Source organism: Bactrocera neohumeralis, chromosome 5 (genome assembly GCF_024586455.1).
Source record: "Bactrocera neohumeralis isolate Rockhampton chromosome 5, APGP_CSIRO_Bneo_wtdbg2-racon-allhic-juicebox.fasta_v2, whole genome shotgun sequence".
NCBI classification, from domain to species: Eukaryota; Metazoa; Arthropoda; class Insecta; order Diptera; family Tephritidae; genus Bactrocera; species Bactrocera neohumeralis.
Window position 1 is genome coordinate 9,464,108 of NC_065922.1, and position 23,353 is coordinate 9,487,460.

The 23,353-nt window shown below is 36.8% G+C and overlaps 1 protein-coding gene across 1 annotated transcript; it reads left to right on the forward strand.

Annotated features, from left to right (window-relative positions):
• The first annotated feature begins 7,411 nt into the window (after positions 1-7,411).
• On the forward strand, positions 7,412-17,687 carry LOC126758181 (insulin-like growth factor-binding protein complex acid labile subunit). The gene is made up of 2 exons (XM_050472292.1): positions 7,412-7,528; positions 16,524-17,687. The coding sequence occupies exons 1-2, from the start codon at positions 7,412-7,414 to the stop codon at positions 17,685-17,687; spliced, it is 1,281 nt and encodes a 426-aa protein (XP_050328249.1).
• Positions 17,688-23,353: the final 5,666 nt, after the last annotated feature.

The following is a 23,353-nucleotide window of genomic DNA, read 5'->3' on the forward strand; positions in this document are numbered from 1 at the left end:
CTCATTTTAACTGGACAATAAAATTTACTGTTTAAAATACATATGTATAAAATTAAATGGCAACCCTTTTGTTGTACATTAATTATTTTTCAGCAAGCCAAATTGTTTAAATCGTTGTTGTGAGCGCGCAGTAAAATTAAGTGGCAGCACTGTTGTTATACATATATTAATTATTTTTCAGCAAGATAAATTGTCTAAATCTTATTTAGAAAACTACTTGAAATAAAATCAAGTGGCAGCACTGTGAAGTAAATTATTTTTTTGTAACATTCTAAACAAATTACCACTAGAAATTTCTTACATGTCATATATCTAACAATGACCGTATACATAAAACAAATCGACATACATACTATGTACATACATACATACGTGGCAACTCTAAAGAAAAGCTTTTGCAACTCTTGAACGTCTACCTTAAATTTTTCTGAACCATAATGTGGAAATATTTTTATTTAGATAAAACATTTATTGTTTTGCACCTACAAACTATATGTATAAAATATGGCAAGGCTGTTGAAAACCATATTATAGCAAAACATTTTTTTAATACTTTTGAAATGAAAGTAAGAGTTTTCTTTTTATTGAAATCTAAACCTAAAAGTAATTAGCCAGATTTTTTTAAATAAAATTTTTTAAATAAGATTTTTTAAGAAAATTTTTAAAACGATTTTAAAATTTCATCGCCATTTTCAAAATATATTTAAAATGTTTTGAGACATGTTTTTTAGGTGGCAACTCCCAGAATAAACCGTGCTAAACTAACACGAATTTTACAATTTTCCTTTGATTTTAGATTTATTTTTTCCAAATATTTTGTTATATTTTGTTATTATATTTTTTTATGTATTTTATTTTATTAATTTTGAAAAAATGGCAACACCGTCAAATTAAAAACTGAAAAAAATGTATATGTTTGATATTGTATTTATTTTATTAACATAAAAAAATAATTTAACTCTATTTTCCAAACTAAACAAAAATTATGTAACTCTATTTTCAAAAACAAATGGTAACGCTATGATGAAAATGTTTTCATAAAATATAAGTGGTACGCATGTACTTTCACAGTCCCTTAAAACCCAAGTCGCATACATTTTTTTTGGAATACATTTTTTTAAAAAGTGGCAACTCCAAAAAAAAAATAACTTAACATGATTTTTAAATCTTTTGTTATAAATTTAGTAAAATGTTTAAAAAAAAATTGGAATAATAATTTGTTTGAATGTATTAATTATATGTATGTAGGGTGGCAACTCCGCGAAATTAACATCTCTACACATTTTTATCGTTCAATTTTATTTTCAAAATTAAACGGTAGCTCAATGTGAAAAATTATGTCATAAAATAAAGGTGTATATAGTACATACAAACATACATTCATATGTACATATGTATATAAAAAAATATAATACATATATTCAATAATTCCAACTAAAGTACTTTTCCACCAAGTAGAATATATGTATGTACATATATGTATAATCTAATATATAAAATTCTCGTGTCACGGTGTACGTTATTGAACTCCTCTGAAACCGCTCGACCGATTTTCGCGAATCTTAGCGTGCATATCGGCTAGGGTGGAGAATCGGACAACATCTATTTTTCATCCTCCTAAATGTTAAGGGAAATTGGAATTTGGTAACATTTTTCCATAATTTTTTTTTCAATTTTTGTTTGTTTTGTTTTTCAATATTTTTATTTGTCAAATATTTGAATCATTCAATTTCGGTCGCATGCTTTTTTATTCCGGCTATATACATACATATATATAAGAAAGTTGTGTTAATTACACCATTTATAACGCAAGAACGGCTGAATCGATTTAACTGAAAATTGGTGGGAAGGTAGCTTAGAACCAGGGTAAGGACATAGGATACATTTTATCTCTTTTTGTCAAAATTGAATTTAACTCATAAATACAAAGATTATATTTCAAACCATCCTCCTTTCCTTGAATATATGCGTACAATTTTAAACAGATTCTTCCTCAAGACTAATACAATTGCTAAGTATTTGGAATAGTAGAAAAAAACTGCAACCAAATACGCAGTGAAATAGATTATAACTGGTCCAGTAATCCAGCCGATTTTTTCGTCTTTCTACGCCTGGAAACCGGTTCACCATGTGCAGTCCACTAGAATGACTGTCGGTTGAACTCCAGTGAGAAATGATGGAGCTATGTTTCTATTGTCACACACCGACGCAAAAATTCGGTTTTATTTCAAACACTTCTCAGAATCAGTTATTCGTTGTTCTGTTGGATTATGAACTTGCGAGGCAACCACTTTGTACAGAGCTTTCTCCGAGGACAATGATGCTCTAATGTCCTCGGTTCCTCAAAAAGCAATGCTTTATTATTACACGAAATGCTTTATGATCAATTTTTTTGTAAACTAACACAAGTTGCTTCAGGAAAATGCTATAGCTTATTAACGAATAGTTATAATGCAACTAACAGAAATCGTATAGATGGTAGCAGTAGTATTATCTATGTATCAGCCACAGCGAAGCGTGGACGGGTCCTCTAGTTGTATATATATTTTAAGTACAAAGTATAGTAAACATACTATTATTGGCACTTTGCAAGCATACTACCACCTGTATTCAATGTACATATGTAAGTCCAAAGTAGCGTATAAATGGCAAATGCTCCACTGCGCAAATGACTCACCTGCATTTCTCTAGCAGAAGCTTCCGCCAACTGGCCAGCAGGCATTTTATACTCAATCTGTAATGCCCTTGTTACCAATTTACAGCATACGTTGCTTTTGTTGTTGTTGTTATTTGTAGCATTTTTGCACTTATTGTTGTTGTTGCTATTATTGCTACTGGTACTATTTTTCCACCCTTTGTTGTTGTTGTTATTAATAGCATTTTTCCACTCTTTGTTGTTGTTGCTATTACTAGCATTTTCCCATTTTTTGCTTTCATTTAGCCGTACTATTCCTAGCCGCCTGCCCACCTCACTCCCTCCCTCAAGTTTCGCGAAATTACGACTCACAGCTGCCCTTTACATTAAGTCGGCATTTACCTTTTTCTCCTTTGCGCTGGACGTCGAGTATTTCTGCCTTTTATTGGCCCGCAGCTTCCACTTTCCTATTGTGATTTTTTAATGTTTCTAAAATGCGAATCCTTTAAGTCCACATTAGGCGGCTAATAAAAGCTTACCGAGTTGTACGGCGTTGCCAATGGAAATGGCAATTTGAGCCGAGTTCAAATGGAACTTGTTTCATTTATTTTGCTCTTGTTGTTTTCATTTTTTTTTCTAGAAATAAATAAATAAGTAGCTAGGAGAGTCCATTAGATGTAGTAACTAATTGTTGTTGTTGTGTGTGAAATTGCGTTCTTTGGAAGAAAGTCCAATCCTAAGTCTGTGTGCTCATACTATATACGTATATGTGCGTTTGTGTGCGTGTTTGTTGGAATGTGGATGACGGAAAATTTCATTGCTTTAATGCTTTTGTAATTAGAAAGTTGTTTTACAGTTAGCAGTTTTTGTTTATCGAAATGTAGGTGAGCACCATATACAATTCGGGTTTCTTATATTAACCCTAATTCCCGTTATAACAGTTATTTAAAAATTTAAAGAAGTGATCGTAGTACTACTACCATACTAATACTACTAATTCTGAGAGCTTTACCAAATATTATTGCACTGGAGAACTCATTTTGTCCAATTCTTTTTTACTACACTCCACTATGCTTTGCCGTAATATTTATAAATTCAGTAAAAAAGTTTTATTACTATGGGATGTGTACGAAGAAGATGTTATGAACGAACTCCCATGCCAAATATTGTGGTGCAAGATTTCTTTGAGCTTCTTGAAGCTGATGTGGATAAAAGAAAGTCATTCGTTGAGAGTTGTTAGCAAAAAAGAGATGAGAGGTTCAGAGAAGATAGCTTATATGATAGCAAGAAGAAAAAATGGGAGGATCTACGCGAGGATGTTATCGAAAAAACCTGGAAACACCAAAAAAAGGCTAGTAATCCGGAACAGACTCTAAGGCTTCCGCAAATCCCCCCAGTTTACTCTCGAAGAGCTGCAACTAGCCACTGGCAAGACCAACAAATCATCCGGCCCGAGCGGGATACCAGTAGAAATCCTGAAAATAACCGCTGTAGAGCGACCGGTAGTATTATTTTATATGCCTGCCTGCCTTGAAGCTGGAATATTTCTTGAGCGCTGGAAAAAGCATCGGCTGGTGCTAATCAGTAACGGAAAAGCATATCCCAACTTACCATCTGTTTACCGTTCACTATGTATGCTTGTCACTGATTTTCAGGGCTCAGGGAATATTCCAGCTCAATGAAAGCCTACTTAAGCCCAGGCTCGAAGCGGCTATCAACGAAGCTGGAGGACTCATCCTTGGACAACATGGCTTTAAACCTGACAGATCAACTCTAGGAGCTATAAAATGCGTCATTGAAAGTGTAGAAACCGCGCAGCGTAGATGACATAAATACAAAAAAACTGTTGCGGGCGACTTTAAATGCCCTAAACGCCTTCAACAACACTAAATGAGTGGATATGACCGACGCTACACATATCCGTCAAAATAAGTATGCAAAATACTACGGATATTCTTAGGACACAAAAAGCAGTAAACAACCTAGGCTTAAGGCTACATCCCAGACTAACCTTCTGGGTACAAATCTAGCACGTCGCAGGAGAGGCAGCCAATATCACCTCCAAACTTAGCACGCTATTGGCCACAGTAGGGTCCCTAGATGAGGAAAGAGAAAGCTGTTTATGTCATCGACAATCAGTCTCCTATTATACGGAGCTGAGATCTCGGCAGATGTGCTTAAAAAAAACCGGCATAGGGTAGTGGCCAGAGTGAACCGCACCACAGCCCTCAGAGTTGCATCAGCATACCGAAGAGTGTAAGGTGATGTAATATTAGTTAGAAATGGCAATGCTCCAATTGACATTTTGGCATGAAAGCTTAATAGAACAAATAAAGAATGATACAATAAGAAGATAAGCGGAGACATTTTCCACCCTCTCACCCGAAAAAAATTTGCCTGAAATATTAAATTTGCTTAACGCAACCGGTCATATTCACATGAAACGTCTGGGATTAGTTTCAATGCTTGATATATGGGTTCCTCATGTACATACCAAACGAAATTGGGTTCGACACATTAATGATTAGCTTATTAAATGGCAAAGAAAAGTAGATTGTTTACAAGCATGTAAAAATCAGGAGATCATGATCTAAACAGGATGAAAAAATGTTGAACATTTTGAAGAATAGAATGCTAAATAAAATATTTATGAAAGAAATTCACTGTTATAATATTGCTTTCAAATATATTGGGTAAATGATAGTTTTCGAAAAATATTTGAAGTTTTATTAAGAACTTCCACCGAAGTCATATTCGGATGGAAACTCTATAACAATGTTTTTTTCGCATTTCTGGGTAGACTTAGGTGAAACGATAAAACTTATAAACTATTAGTCCTATATACATTTTTAAAAGGAATATGAATAGTATAAAACTATAAACTTATAGGATATATACTTTAGGATGTCCGCTATATCCTCGCTTAACTTTTTTTTACTTAAAAAAAAGGTCTTTTTATTTCAAATCAAATGTCCAGTATTCACATGGTGCACCGTGTGGTATGAGCAACACAGAATGCATAAATCACTTATAAGTAGGCTGAGGTCATTTGATGTACACCTTGGACTGTGTATAATTATTGAAGGAATGCCTTCATTAAGTTATTGCACCGAAACCTTAATACCCTTCACAAATACATATGTTTCATACCAGAACTTGATTTTGTTGGGTCCGTTTGTATGGCAGCTATATGCTATAATATTCTGATCTGAACGATTTCTTTGGAGATTACTCAATTGTCTTAAATAATGTTCTGTGCCGAATTTCGTGCAGTTATCTCATCAAATGAGAAAGTTTTCCATACAAGTTCTTGATTCCGATCGCTCAGTTTGTAGGACAGCTATAACTTAAAGTGGTCTGATATCGGCGGTTTCGCCAAATAAGTTGATATAAAGGAAGAAAAGGACTAATGTAAAATTTCAGATCGATGTCTGAAAAATTGAGGGACTAGTTCTCGTATATACAGTACCAACATACAGACAGACGGCCGTTTCATTAATAAAAACTATCAACTGGAGAAATATCGGGTTTCCGAATATGCAGTTACATTTTTTGACGAAAAAAAAATTATACTATGTACTTTAAAAATTTACAGATAATATGGCAACACTGCCAAAACTGTAAAAATAAAACTAAGACTTTTTTGTGTGTGTCGGAAATATTGACAAAAATTATGTTGTTTTTTCATGCCACATAAGCAGCTAAATGTTACTCTCTTCAGAATTTGCACCATTCTATACATATGTACGCATACACTCTCAGAAAAAATCCTTAAATATGTACCGATAAGTTTTAGTAGCAAAACCCCAAAAAACAAGAACAAATGAGCAAACGAAAATCCGCAAACAACGAAAGCACCAACAATGTAATCCAAGAATTGTGTGCAACAAAATGTCGTTAATTAAATCTCGGCTGCTTGTTGTTGCACCCTAACGCCAAGCCAAATTCACACACACACACACACTCATACATACACATACTCTTATTATGCACTGCAGTTGTTGGCATTGTTGTGGCTCGCTTTTTGAGGGGTTTCGCTAATTCTTAGCAGTTTTTTCGCTGACATTTGTTTTTGTTGTTGCACGCCCGTTTTTCAGTTGGCTGCAATTTCCTGACGTTGCAAGTGGCCGCGCATTGCGTGCCAACCGAAAATTACGCGGACACATTGTTGCTTCGTAAAAACGATGAAGTGATGGCCAACCGCCGTTAAATGAAAAGCAACAACAACAACATAAATAAATAATAATAAAAATATGAAAAAACAACGAAAACAATATTATGAAAATCCGCTCTCATATAATTCAATCTGCCTCCATTTCCCCGGATTCTCACATTTTAAACTTGTTGTTGTCATTTTCCTCTTTTTTTGCTTCCGCAATTTTTTGCTTATAAATTATTATGTATTCTTTTTTGCTCTCTTCTCTATGCATTGCAGGACTTCAGCATTTCATTAGCGCCACACAGCCAAAAACAACAACAACTAGAAGAACAAGACGCAGTGAAGAAGTAGCAACAGCAGCATAGAAGCGGCAAGGAGCGTAAATAAGAGGAGAAGAGCAAGGCGGAAAGGGTGAGAAATCCACTCGAGAAGTCCCTCAGCGCCTGTGAGCGGCGTTGCTGTTGTAGCGCGCAGTGTACTCGCTGCCCGAGGCATACTAGCAGTGTTGCAATTCTTCGTCTAACGGTATTCGCAGTTGCTGCTGCTGTTGTTGTTGTTGTTGAAGTAGTGGTAGTGCAGCACGTGCCGGCGTCATTCCGTGCTCAACACACCGTGAAATGTGCAATTCTTGGCTCCTCATAATTGCGATTACACTGGAATGCTTATGGAACTCGCAGCTGTCCGAAACATCGAAATCATGCCCAGCCGAGTGCATCTGCTTATCACAGACCCAAGTAAGTGTGCAGGGCGCACAAGGGCGCAAACAAAAAATATTTAAATTATCATAATAATAATAATAAGAAAGTGCGAGAGTGGTGGATGGTAGAGGAATGTGAACACACTGGTGAGGTTTGATTTTTGCACACAGAGTTGATTTTTTGTTCTTTTATTTAACATTTTATTATTGTGATTGAAAAGACCTTTATTAAGTTTTGAAATAACGATGTGGTTAGTAACTTTACTCAGTTAGGTGTGTGTCTCCGCTTTAAAATTAAATATTATTTGAGAATGCGCCTGGATGTAGGCAACAAATTGGATAATTTTGACTGAATATGTTTCGATTCTTTCTGGCTTCTTGGCCGGAGCACAAGATCGGTATGCGAAACTATCAAATATGATATTTTTTATATTGATTAGTAGAGCATAAGCAAGCATGAATCTTCGATGAGCTATTTACGGGGTATACAATCAATAATTTCCACATTAAATGGAAGAACGGGGGCATATTTAGGTCACAAATTTATGTCATTCTGAAGACTGTATTTAAGTATGATGAAAGGCAGTTATTTAGATCACATGATTCCAGAAAACAATAGCACATTTAATTATTTTTTCAGTGCTCTGTGACAAGAATTGATCCATTAAAAGAGCACCGAGAGATTTGGTAAATAAAGTGGCTCATTACTAATTTATGAGAAAACCACAACAAGTAACAAGTAAAGCTTACCACAGGAACGAAGCCTTCGTAAACTCTAGAGATTCGTCACTGCTTTATGTGGGAACCGCAACCTTCCACATAAAAAGTTACCACAAAAAAGGCCTTAAGAAACTCCCAACCAATAATAAAATTCAGTGAATAATTAATCGAAGAAATATCTTGGGTTAAGTGCAGCTTTTGATACAGAAGCTGGAAATATTTAGAAAAAATATAGATATACAAGTATGTACCCCTGCTTACGGCCGTATTAAATGATCTCACGATATGATGGCATTGAAGTATATTTACGTCTGCATTATGTTTGTATCTTTAGTTAGTTTCTTCCTCGTCCACGTCCTCTTCCCTTTTTCTTCCCCTTACTCTTTTCATATGTTTTTGGTTTCTGTCGGAATACTATTACTTTCACTCCGGGAAGAGTTTCTCGCTGGAAGGAGGTGGTAAGATTTAGACAACAGCATGTTAAGGAAATTATATTAAGGAAGAAATTATCTGACTAACAAAAGCAACATATTAGACAGTGATCCTTTGATATAAGACTCGTTATACAAAATGCCAGAACAACTCTGGTAAGCTAACGCGGGCGTCGAACAAATCTGTCAGAGCCCCTAAAACACAAATTTAAGAATTTTTTTTTAATTAGCATGGACACAAACCCTGTCTTAAAAAAATCAAAAAAGAATCCCATGGCAATCCCGGCATCATGCATTCACCAAGTGCTACTAAAATATGAAAAATCAAAACAACGAAACGCAAAAACAACACTAGCAAATAATTTCGACTTTTATGACTAAAGAACTCAAAAACAGAGCAAAAAATTTCAGTTAAGTGAAGTAGAGAAAATGGAGACGCAAAATAACAAAGAGCCACTAAAAAACGCAACAACTACAACAATAATTTAACTGCAAGTTGCAGTTCACAAAGCAACAATAAAAATAACAATGGAAAATACGAAATTAGTGGCAACGGCAGCGACTAAAGTGTTGTCAACAGCAGACAGAAACATGCCGCACAACAGTAAATTCATTAATGCAGACATCTAAAGCAGCAGCGCCCAACGGAGGCACGCAAAAAACATAATGATGCAACAAAAGCAAGAAAACAGTAATAAAGACGAGTTTAAAACAGAAATTGGCGAAATTGCAAAGCGGATTGAAAACAAGCAAAAATCTCGAGAAATGATGGGAGAGTAAGGGTGAAGCAAGCAGCAATAAGCGCACGAAAAGTAATTAATTTAAGGCAGATAATAATTCAAAAATCACGCGATTATTGTCAAAATGCTAATAATAGTGGTGAAGTGGGATTATGGTTGTAATGAGAAAGCGGATTTGCAACTTCATTTGTTTGGATTTGAAAATAATACCAAAAGAATCAAATTTGTAGTCAGAACTGTCCAACAATCCACCGTATGAAGGCCAACACAGCCTCGGTACATATGTATCTAATATATCTAGTATTTGGAAAATTGGATTAAGCGTTGTATGACTCAGTAGCCTATTTTGAAAGCGATAATACAGATTTGTAAAAAAAAAAAAACATAAAATTTAGCTCTTTTTGAGTTCGGTTTAAATGTGATCAGGTGATATTTTTTTATAATAAATATTGTAAAAACTTTATGTTTATAACTCTCTTTGGGATTTCCAAAAAATTTTGTATTGGGTCACCCTGTGAAAGCAATGAAATATATTTTCTGAAGTTTGGGTAATGCATTTTAGATTTTTATAAAATATAAATAAACATGTTAAGCTAGGGTCTCCTTCAGCTGTGGTGTTAAGGTTATCAACTTTATTTAAAACTCAAACTTCTAGGAAGTTTTCTTCATAAAAAACACCCTGTATTAAAGGCATATTTTACAAGAAAAAAATTTTCACTAATCATTCAATAAAGTCCGAGACCAATATCACAATTCAGCGTTCTTTAGAAAATATTCGGAAAAGTGACTCAAAGAAGTGACTTTTTCTTCAATCCACTCAAAACAAAGTTTAAATTTATTATTTTTTTCGCATATTCTCAATTCTAGAGAAGCTCATTCTCACAACCGCTTCTTTAGTCTTCTGAGTTCAGATCTATAAGATCGAAGCAATAGGATTTGTATATAAATACATATAGTATTTTTGTCAGTCCGGTTTAACTTTGATCAGATGGTATTTCTGTAAATTAAAAAATGTATATTTTCTATAGTTTGAATAATGGATTCGTGAATTTTATAAATTATAAATATTTGCACACGTGTTGAACCAAGGCACATTTCAGCTATGGTGTGAAGGTTACCTGCTCTATTTCAACTCAATGTTTTAGAACAATAGATCATAGAAATGATCTACAGAAAGTATAAAGTATTAAATATACGAGCTGAACCAGGGCACATTTCAGCTTTGACGAGCTGAAGACTTTGTTTCAAACTCGACTTTATAGGAAATTTTCTTTATAATAGACACCCTGTGTTAAGGCCATACTTTAAGACAGAAAAATTCACAGAAATTATCAGACGCTCGCCCTAACCATAGCCTCGTTATTTTTTCGAGTACAAACCAGTCAAAAAATCGAAGATCAAAACTTTAATTCAACTGACTTAAGAAAATATTCGAACAAGTGGTTTTTCTAAAAAAAGTAACGCAAAAATATTTAAATTAATTTTTTCGCATATTTTCAGTTCTAGAGAAGCCTAATTTTATATCGTCGCCTCTATTAACCATTTTCTATAGGGTCTAAGTAGTGAGTATTTAGCCATAGCCTGATGAAGTCCTTACTAAATTAACAGATTATGAACCTAACTGGTTAAAAGAACGAATCAAAAGAGATAGGAGTTTATACCTTCGAGCCATAGAAACCATAATTCTTATGTGACAACTCTGAAATGCTTCTTCTTCTTCTTTATTAGCGTAGACACCGCTTATGCGATTATAGCCGTAAATGATTGAAATGCTACTTTGGCCAAAAAATCGTGTTGCCAGCTGATTTACCGATAATGACCGCATAAATTGTCAAATTGTGGCCAGAACTCGCGGCTACTTCGCAATAGTCCTTCACTTTGCATATCTGGCAGTTTTACATAGATAAATTATCGAATTAGCGATAAACTAATATTTGAAGTAATAACCAAATTCGTCGAAATTGTTTATATGTAGTTAAGATTTCTTAGAGCAACCTCAAAATATCACGCTCAACCGATGTTTTCAAAATTTTGAAACATATCGACTTTTTGGGCAGCTCAACCGATATTTTCGTAAACTAGAAATATATCGATTTTTTTGGGCAGCTCAACCCCTGTTTTCAAAAATTCGAGACACATCGATTTTTTTAAGCAGTCCAACCGATAATTTCAAAATTTTGAAATATATCGATTTTTTGAGCGGCTCAACCGATATTTTTAAAAATTCGAAACATATCGATTTTTTCATAAATTCGAGACACATCGAGTTTTCTGGGCAGCTCAACCGATATTTTCAAAAGTTTCGATACATATCGATTTTTTTTTTTGCGCAATCTAGCTTTTCTTTTAAGTTCGTAGTCGAGGTGGAAATGCAATTCGAGCAAAATCATTCATCTTTTCGACCTACTCTGAGGTCAAAAGCGAAGTGAATTGTTCGGTGTTTTTATTTTCAAAATTCGAAGGCTTTCTACAAGTCAACTGCAAGATATCTAGCGAGAAAAAAATGCTGGAGTTTTTATTATCGAAAAAACTCTTTACCACATCGATTCTCAAGCAATATCTTGCATTTAAACCGAATTCGATAATACCGAAGACAGAACAAAGCGAATATTATTCAACTGCATTAAGAGTTCTTGTTATAAGACAGCATAGGTTTAAGATAGCTCAAGAAGAGCTATTGTTGTTAGCTTCGAATAATCGGAACGCACATAAAAGAAAAGCAATACGAAGTGGCAGAAAAGAAAACTAATATATTCTCAAAGACTCTGCATTCGCAGTGATTGTGCCTTATGCCTTTTTACTTTTTATATCCTTTTCAAGTGATTCTCATTTTTTTCACTCCCCCAACAGCATTGGCAAGAAAATGCTTATTTCCGTGATTTCAATTCGCCAGCGCTTTCTGTGTTATCCACTCCAAGCTGCTTGCTGCTTTTTGTCTTCATAAAAATCAAGCCCGTGGAGAAGACACTAATAGAACGCGTCCCCAATGGCAACCGCCGCGTTCGCTCATTGTTGTCTGGCACGGCGCTGACATCCACACACCCGCAACTGCATAGAATTAGTTGTTGGAAATCGCTTATAACTAATACTCAACCCCTCCAAATCAGCTTCAGCGCCACTGCAGTGAGACCTCAATACGTTTACGCTTACGAATTGCTAGTAAATTGGAAAATTTAAGTAATTTCATTATTCCAGATTAAATGTGGGTTGGTGGATGCGGCTAAAGCCAGCTCATCCTGCACACTTAGTGCGTCGTCACGGGATGCAACTGCCAAATCAGTTGTCGTCGCTTCAGCCCCTTGCGCTGCTCGATTATATGGTCAATTCCCCACAGTGCAGCCCAAGCGCTGCTCTTTGCTGTGGCTTCGGCTTCACAGTCGCTGTGTGTGTGTAGTGCGACGCTTGGCTCCACAATCAGTTGGTTGCGTCAAACATTGCTTTGCTTCTGCTCTTCTGCGAGCGCTGTGTGTTCTCGCATGGCGTTCCATTTTTCAACAATGATGACGCGACATGAAACTTGCAATTATTGTTCTAATAAAATTGTTAGCGAAAAGGCAGTGAAGTGCAAGAATTGCAAAGATGATATGCAAAAAATATAAAAACTAATAACGAGTCTTAGCGGAATCTGGGTGAATGGAGAATTTTGATTCGAATTTAATGTCCACTATTTTTTAGCGGATGCGGAAGTACGGAGTTAGCTGAAAACTGGTGCTTCACTTTAAAAATTTTAATATTCGAAATCATTAAATATTATCATAGGAAATTAAAATGGAACATTACAGTAGAATAAACACTAGTTCCATAAACTGGAGTTCAATGACCGTTTTGGTGTTTAACATAAACACATCATTAATAAACACGGAGTTAAGTACACAAGAAATGATGTTTAATTTCCCTTGAACACTGAAAGATCGTGGCTGCCAGGTAATTGCCTATGCAGACGATGTACCTCAACATCGTAACAAATTTGACAGTCGTAAATGGTCTCGCCATCAACCTAAATAAAACCGAGGTATTTTATTTACTAGAAGATACAAGATCCCGGCGGCACCACTGCGGCAAGTGGGAGGTATCTTTCTGCAACCAGCAGATACAGTGAAATATCTAAGGCTTATCCAGGATAGGAAGCTTTCATGGCAGCCGAATATCGAACAGAAAGAAAAAAGGCATCGATTGTCTTGTAATCTTGTAGAGGAGCCATTGGCAAAAGGTGGAGTCTCTCATTGAAAGTGGTCCTCTGGCTCTATGACACCACAGTAAAGCTCATTATGTTCCATGGAGCCTTTATGTGGAGGAGGGCTCAGCATGTATGGTCCACTCTAACCGTGACACTTAATTTCGTCCTACAAATATTGACCGTAGACATCGTCGGAAGGTGTATTAGCGAAAGTTGCTATAAGACTCAGAGAATCTGGGTTCTTAAAGAACACGTGTCTCAACACTCGGAAATCCTAACTCACTTTGACTTCATACCGGATCACTTGGATCAACGAGTCGTCAAAAGGAACCCTGGCGGCTCCTTCTCCATCCATATACCGGCGAGGGAACTGTGGGTGGAAAGAACCCGTTATAAAAGAGGGTCAGTGAGCTTCTTTAAGGATGGTCAAAGCTTTGAGGAAGGTTGGTTAAGGGGTTTACTGTCAGGAACTCTCTATCAACTTCAGCTTCAGACTTCCTGATTATTACAGGAATTCTTCCAAGCCGAGGTTGCAGCCATTAAGGTAGCAGTAGGTTTACTTCCTCGGAATGCAGCCTTCTTAAGAAAAGTAACCATCCACTCAGATATCAGAGTGGCGATACTAGCCTTGAACTCATTAACAGTGCGTTCAGGGCTGGTTAAAGAGCACCTAACCTCGCTATTAATAGTAACGAGTGTATTTATGATAAAACTGGAAGTGGAATCTCAGGAGAATGTAAAGCTGCTTGTATTATCGTATAGTTGGGCTGCACGGAAGCTTGGCCAGCTCTGGACTACCATCGTTAAATGCGCTGTCGCAAAAGCCTTGGCCATTGTCCTATTGGCGTCCGCGCTCTAAGGCTGGGAATCCTACCAGACGCCATCTGCAGAAGCTGTATGGAAGAAAATGAGGCGAAAACAGTTCAACCTTTTCTTCTTGACTGTCCCTGTTGACAGAAGTTCTTCTTTTCTATGGCCTCTTGTAAAGAAGAATTAAGAGTTTCAGCTTTCTTACAGAATTTGATCATGGCTATCAGCTTCTGGTGGTGTCTTTATGTGACAGATTTTGTTTGGTCTTTTCATTAAATTTTTAGAAGTTCTCGTAGTTAATTTTCTTTTAACTATTGAGTTTCATCCTCAGTTTAGAAAAACTTCTGCGATCTTCTTTAGGTCCATAGAATTTCGCAGTGGAGACCTTTACTTAGGTCTTCGGTTTTGCAGTAGCCAGCGAGTCCGCTATGAACAGGTACCCTAACAAGCCTGATGAAGTAGCTTGATGCAAGCTATAGAGAGAAGAGACACTCCTCGGCTGTCGGAGTGAATGTTCACCTTCCTGAAAGAACTTGTACTTCCTGGCAATACGTCTGCCGCTACCATAATAGCAGCCACTTCAGCCTGAAGGACCCAGCAGAGGTCCGGTAGCTAACAGCTAAGGTTGACGGAGAGCTCCTTAGAGAAAACCGAATAAAAATTGAGATAAAAATTTCGGAGTGTCTTTGTTCCGACTCCTTCAGAAGCCCTCCTTCCCTTACATTTCTTATGTGGAAAATGGTATAAAGTGCTTTAGTGTACTCCGCAGTGCAACAGCCGCTCTTGCGATAAAGCAATATAAAGTACCAAATGCCTTCTTTACGATCGCTTTGAGCCTGCCACAAATTTGCTGAGACTGCGAATGTCAGTTTTGGCTATATTTTCTAGTATGACGAAAGTAACACTGCCGAGATGTTTCAGGCTCACTAGTGCAAAGGCCGGACAATGGAGGAGAAAGTGCTTAGCTGTTTCCACTTCACTCTCCTCCATATACCTTTGACAACTAGCGTCCGTTGATAAATATTTTCTGAAGCATTTATTTAAAGCTATCGATCTTAAAACTTCAGTTTTGAGCTCAAAAGCCTCCAACCTAACCTCACAATCCGAATTCGCATACTCAAAGCGAGAGTTTATCACAATTACAACTGCGAACAAATGAAATTCGACCATAAAAGTCAACTTAATATTCATTCAACAGCCGGAATGTGAAATCTACTTCCGCACCACTGCAGTCCCCCAGCACCTGGCGTGCGACTGGCTGGCATGCGTGTCTAATTTAATTCAATTTAGTTGAATAAGTTGAAAAGGAAATCAGTCAAAAATCACGCGCATTTAATGGCGCTCATGATTTGGCACTTCCGCGAGCGGCAGTGTGGGCACCACTCGAGAAGCCGCCACACAATACACCAAGCACGAGGCATAGACGGACGCACTACAATGTAGCGCCTACATAGCAGGCTCGAGTGCGATATTTAACTAGAGAGAGAGAGAGGAAGAACCGGAGGCGTGTGCAGAAATAATCAATTCTCCACGCTAAAGAAGACACAAGCTGAGGGGGAGGGGCAACGCCGACGCAACTCGATTTAATTTAATTTGCTACAATAATGGCGCATATTCAATTTACCCACGAACGCATTTAACGCCATAAAGCGTCACTGAGAAATGAAGCCGGAGCTGAAGTGAAAACAAAGGCGACGAAAAAAGCGTGAAGAAATTGTGGAAACAAAACCATAAACATGAACATTAAGATGCGTGAAAATAGATATGCGGATGAATGTGCCGACAGACGGACCACGAGACGGACAGACAGTTTCGCAATAAAAATTGTACTGCTGGCGGGAGCGAAGTTATGCACAAAAGAGACGCAAACGCGGACACTGCCACGCCACGACAGCGCGGTAGTTCACACCTTGACTTGTCAGAGCAAACACACACAGAGCGACGCGGCTCCCTGGAGTACACTACATAACGGTTCTTTTTGTTTTCTTTCTATTTTCTGCTTTTGTTTGTTTAGTTTGTTTTGCGTTGCGCATTTGGTGCCGCCCTTCCACACGCCCCGAGTATGTACTCAGCCACAACACAAACAATTATGCTATTAGCACGACCCCCGCTGTAGCTAACTCCAACTCACTAATTCTTTGTCTATTCCCACAGGTGTTGTGTAACACTGGCGGTCTGGCGCAGATTCCATTGCGGCAATTACCCTCGACCGTGGAGAATCTCGCATTAACGAAAAACAATTTCCCAGTCATAAAACCGGACTCGTTTGCCGGACTGCGCGCGCTGAAGAAGCTCTCGTTGGACGGCAATAATATAACGCGCATCAAGCAGTTCGCCTTTCGCGGTTTGCCGCGTCTCAAGGAGCTCTCCATACAGTACACGCCGTTGCAGACGGTCGCCCAATTCGCATTTGCCGGCCTGCAGAATCTCTCGACCATACTGCTGAGTCACAATCAAATTGCGACCATCGAGGGTAACGCCTTCGCTGGCACATCGAATGTCAAATTGATTTTACTCTCGAACAATCCGCTCATACGCATCGACAGTTCGGCCTTCTCGAGCCTCACCAATGTCGGTCATCTGATATTGCCGTCCGGCATACGCACCATCGAGCCGGATGCCTTCCTCGGCATGGACACGGTGGGTTTGTTGAAGCTCGCGTACATGGATTTGAAGGAGCTCTCGCCATACACCTTCCGCGGCCTGACAAATGTGCTGCTGCTGACGCTGCAAGAGTCCGATTTGGGCATTATATGCGCGGATGCTTTCACCGGTCTATCGCAGGTGGACAAACTGCAGATATTGAATAACAAAATCGATTTGATTGAAGAGCTCAACTTCACCTACACCGCGGACATAAAACTGTTGAAATTCCACGGCAATCATGTGCTGGAGACGCCCGACCCCAACTCGATAATCATCGACGGTGTCTCACAGCTGGAACTGGTGAACAATCACTTTCCCTGCGGCTGTCACATACACACGCTGCTCGACGGCCCACTGGTCGAGGGCGCACACAATCTCAGCGAGTTCCTGCTGAAGAACTACTGCATTTCGCCGCTGGATGTGAACGGTCGCGCCATGGCCGAGCTGGACATCGATTCGATTGGTCGCTGTCAGGATCAGCTGACGAAGGGCAACCTCGGCTCGTCCGCCGCATCGATGGCGCTGAGCGTGAATGTGACCCTGCTCATCGCGGCGGCGACAATTGAGCTGCGCATCTTACGCACCCTCTCGCAGCAGCTGCTGTTGTTGTGGCAGTATCGTGCGCGTGGCTCGCGCGGTCGGCGGCGCCGTTGGCATCTTGTCGGCAGATAAATCCACGGCGATGGCGGTGGCTACACATTTAGTGATATACAAACATACATTTAAGTACATGTAATTATGGCAAATTTTATTATGCGTCAATTTGCGGCGAATTGTTGGCGAATTATGTAAGTAAGTACTGATATTTATTGTTTAAGTAGCGGCGCGCGGTGCGTCTAGCATGAAATAACTAATTAATTACTGCTAAGCTTAAGGAAAATGCCACAACTAATTAACATAAATTGCTCATTTAGCTTAGGTATTTAATATTAGTGAGAAATTAATAATTTTTAAAATAATAAAAAATGTAAAAAGGCTAGTTTACTGTGCAGAGTGTTACCAAGTTTTTTTTATTGAAAAAAAAATTGTTTGAAAATAAAAAAAAAAACAATATTTTTGGTAAATTTAGTATAAATAATATTTTATACTTGTATATATATGTATTTTTATATATATTTATATAGGGTGAGCCAATAAGCGCTCTAACTTTTTTCATTCGCTATAATTTTTTTACTTTAATTATTATATATTAGTAATTTGTTTAATGATTATTTGCTATTATTTATTATATCATATTTATAATCAATTCTCAAATTCAGTTTACTATGGCAACCCTGCTTTTGATAACTTGCATTTTATAACAATTTTTGGATTTTTTTTGCACATACTGTTTTTATTTTTAAAAACATTTTTTTTGTCATAGAAAAGTTTAAACGAATATGCTTTTTAATCAAAAATACTTACATATGGCAACTTTGAATTTATTAAAACAGCAATTTTTGGAAAAAATGATTAAATTTCTACTCAGGTAAATATAAAATGCTTTGAAAAAATAATGCATTTAGCAAATTTAATTAAATCACAATTAAATTGCCTTTTTTAATACTTTATAAAAAATATTTTTTTTTTATATATTTTATAAAATATTTTTGAAAAAAAAAACCGTCTAACTGCCAATTAAATTTAGAATTCGTTAAAAGCTGGCAACCCAGTTCAAATAGTTTTTTTCACCCAGTATTGCCAAAGAAATTTTTAAATACCTTTAACATCTCTTAATTGCATAGTGATGTAAATTGTATTATTCGGACAGTTGGCAACTCCATTTAAAAATTTATAAATTCAGAGAACAACTATTGTTAATTGATTTTCAAGTTTTGGCTATGTTGAATATATTGGGTATTCGAAAAAGTCTTTTCGTATTTCTAATCAAACCTCAACTTATTATACTCTCGCAACAATGTTGCTAACGAGAGTATTATAGTTTTGTTCATATAACGGTTGTTTGTAAGTCCTAAAACTAAAAGAGTCAGATATAGGGTTATATATACCAAAGTGATCAGGGCGACGAGTAACTGGATGTCCAATTTAATTTATCATGATGAAACTTGGTACACGTATTCCTTGGCTTAAGAAGGTTAAGTTCGAAGATGGGCAAAATCGGCCTACTGCCACGCCCACAAAATGGCGAAACCGAAAACCTATAAAGTGTCATAACGGAGCCATAAATAAAGATATTAAAGTGAAATTTGGCACAAAGGATCGCATTAGGGAGGGGCATATTGGACGCAATTGTTTTGGAAAAGTGGGCGTGGCCCCGCCCCCTACTAAGTTTTTTGTACATTTCTCGGAAACTACTATAGCTATGTCAACCAAACTCTACAGAGTCGTTTTCTTCAGGTATTTCCATAGGAAGAAATGATAATAACCACGTGATGTTCAAAATTGTATTATTTTACGGAAGAAGTGGCAGTTGCACCCAGGCAAAATTGAAAATGGGCGTGGCGCCGCCCATTTAAAAACCATATCTCAGGAGCTAAACCGATTTCGATGAAATTCGGTATATAATATTTTCAAAACACCCTGATGACATGTACGAAATATGGGTGGGAATAAAGCTATTTTGAATTCCATCTGATGCCTTCTCTGTATAATACGAGTATAAACATTAGGAACCAATGATGATAGCGGAATAAAACTTTACAAAAATACGGTATTTGAAAAATATGTAAATGACGTATTATGAAATCTCGATTATCACTTTACCATGCAGAGTATAAAATGTTCGGTGACAAACTTAGCCCTTTTTTTTTTTTTTTTTTATATTTATAATAAACCTTAATGAACCGAATATGCACACTTTTGATTGACCACTTTTTGCCATTTTTCCGCTAGAGACATTATTCCATCAGTGTAAAACTTTTCTGATTTCTCGGCGAATAACTGTGACAAGTAATTTTCACACGCGTCTCTTGTAGCCAACTTTACTCCATTAAGGGAGTTCGGCATTGACTGAAACAAATGGTAGTCCGATGGTGCAAGGTCGGGGCTATATGGTGGATGCATCAAAACTTCCCAAAAAAGCTCTCACAGTTTTTTGCCGAGTCATCAAAAATGTGTGTGGTCTTGCGTTGTCCTCATGGAAGACGAAGCCCATTTTGTTGATCAGTTCTGGTCGTTCTTTTTTCGATTGCTTGCTTCAATCTCATCAGTTGTTGACAGAAAAATGTAAAATTAATCGTTCGATTAGGCTTCGTAGTGTATGATTCCTTTCTCATTCCAAAAAACACTCAGCATAACCTTTCAAAGCGTCAATCCAGGCTTTACGACCATTTGTTTAGTTTCGCCACGCTTAGACCATGATCTTTTTCACACATTATTGTCCTATTTGATCCACTTTTCGTCACCTGTTACCATTCGCTTCAGTAATGGTTCGATTTCATTTCGTTTCAGCAAAGAATAGCAAATTTTAATTCGCTCCATTAAATTTTTCACTGAAAATGCATGTAGTACCCAAACATCGAGTTTCTTTTTGTAGCCAGCCTTTTTTAAATTGTTCCAAAACCGTTTGATGATGAATGTTATGTTCCTTAGCGATGTCATGGCTGCTTATGTGACGGTCTTGGTCAATATTTTCCAAAATTGCATCGACTTTTTCAACGATAGGTCGATCAGAGCGAGATGCATTTTTCACATCGAAATTTCCAAAACGGACACGAGCGAACCATTGCTGTGCTACACGAACTGATACAACATCGTCTCCGTAAACTTTACAAATTTCATAGGTGACTTGCGTGGCGTTCTTCCCTTTTTTATTACAAAAATTTCAAAATATAGCGAATTTCTTCATTACTTTCACTCATTTTTGAACAACTGTAACTTTTTCAACTTCCCCGAACCTAATTTGTTTGTATAAATGAGGCTTAAAATCTCAACTTTCCAGCACTATATGGCATGACACAATGTGATTGACAGCACCGGAGATATACTACTGCCACAACATCTATTGACAAAAAACGAAAATAGTTTATCGACTACCCAACAATATAAAACTATAATGCGTCATCATTTCAATGTCTGAAGAAGAGTCTGAATATCACGAGAACTCAAGTTGGTTATACCGCGCACAATTATCTCAAATATAACACTTTTAGACTACTAGACTAGACAAAATAAACAATAAATTTTTACTTTTGCTATTGGTAATTGTCGAACAAGTTACACGCTTCCTCTAAGTTACGAATGATTGCAAACTACCTTCATATTTCTATAACTCTGAATGTAGCCAACATTTCAGTTATTTATACAAAAAACGTAGTATACATTTAGGCATAATTTAGCCAAGTTGCACACCACTCAAAAGTTTTCTAAGTAGTCAAGTTATTATTGGATCTCTTTTATTTACATGTTTAGTTTCTTCAGTAAAACAGTACAATTTTTATGTTTGAATTTGCTTTAGATACTTCGTTTCCCATTTTTAACACAATTTGTGTTATATGACGCAAAGAAAAAGAAAAAGTTTAGTAAATGTACCCGAAATGGGCGAACGTATGAATAATTCATATTTTTGTTTTATGAACAAAAAATTTAAATGATTCATGGGAAGGGAACTATTAAACTATTTAAAACTCTTTGAATCGGAAACATTCTCGAATAACATCTTACCTTTGATACATATGTAGTGCAAAAGCCTTTGGAAATAGTAAAAAATTATAGAATTCTTAGTCGGTTGAAACTCATTGGAAAATACAGGCAAAAAAATCAAAAATATCCGCAAAAAAAATTCTTGAAAAGAATAACCTATTCCTTATTATAATAAAAATAAAGTGAAAAGGCAATTATTTTGTACAAAATAAAAATAAAAATCCGAAAACTTTGATATTTGAATTTACCTACAACTATGTCTTATATAACTTTTTTCTGTATGACTCGTAGTTTTGTCGTAAATCGAGATGAGCCATTCTTAACCCTTAAATATTCAAGCACGACTTTCTTCTTCCTTTTGCCGACCTTAGATCATTGTAAATTATTTTTCTTTCCTTATTTGCTATTTTATCTTTTGTTTCCAATGAATTTCAATCTACTATGATCTTTTCTGTTGTCAAAAACTATCTATCTTGTTCTATGGAATTGTTTTTTTACTAAGAACGGCTGGAATAGACCTTTGTCAGACCTTCTTAAAAAATAGTTTTTAATTTATCATTTACATTTTAAAAAAGTCCGTATAACCACCATGAGGGTATTAAAGCAAGGAGCAATTAGATTATCAGCTACCTCGCACTCTTTCTCCAACTCAAGATGTGCTTTACGATATTATTAACCAAAAGTAGCGTGTTACAAGTTTCAACCAGAGTTCGTAAAACCATCAAAATACGCTCTTGCTCTGATGAGTAATATTCTGCAAGAGAACATCATTTCAAATACTCAGGAGCGCAAGCTTAACTAACATTCTCATCACAAAAAACTCCTCACGTATTTGGCTCACTCATATATTAGCATGAGCGAGCATTTTTAAAAGATAACTATCGGGTGATTTTTTAAGAGCTTGATAACTTTTTTTAAAAAAAAACGCATAAAATTTGCAAAATCTCATCGGTTCTTTATTTGAAACGTTAGATTGGTTCATGACATTTACTTTTTGAAGATAATTTCATTTAAATGTTGACCGCGGCTGCGTCTTAGGTGGTCCATTCGGAAAGTCCAATTTTGGGCAACTTTTTCGAGCATTTCGGCCGGAATAGCCCGAATTTCTTCGGAAATGTTGTCTTCCAAAGCTGGAATAGTTGCTGGCTTATTTCTGTAGACTTTAGACTTGACGTAGCCCCACAAAAAATAGTCTAAAGGCGTTAAATCGCATGATCTTGGTGGCCAACTGCCCATGCATCCCGAAAAATGCACTGTTTGGTGTGGTTTGTACTCTGGTGGAATCATTGGACCGTATTTTTCAAAGATGCTGTTGGACGCAACGTTACGGTGAATGGCGATCGCTATCGTTCGATGCTAACAAACTTTTTGTTGCCAAAAATGGAAGAACTGAACTTGGTTGACATGTGGTTTCAACAAGATGGCGCTACATGCCACACAGCTCGCGATTCTATGGCCATTTTGAGGGAAAACTTCGGAGAACAATTCATCTCAAGAAATGGACCCGTAAGTTGGCCACCAAGATCATGCGATTTAACGCCTTTAGACTATTTTTTGTGGGGCTACGTCAAGTCTAAAGTCTACAGAAATAAGCCAGCAACTATTCCAGCTTTGGAAGACAACATTTCCGAAGAAATTCGGGCTATTCCGGCCGAAATGCTCGAAAAAGTTGCCCAAAATTGGACTTTCCGAATGGACCACCCAAGACGCAGCCGCGGTCAACATTTAAATGAAATTATCTTCAAAAAGTAAATGTC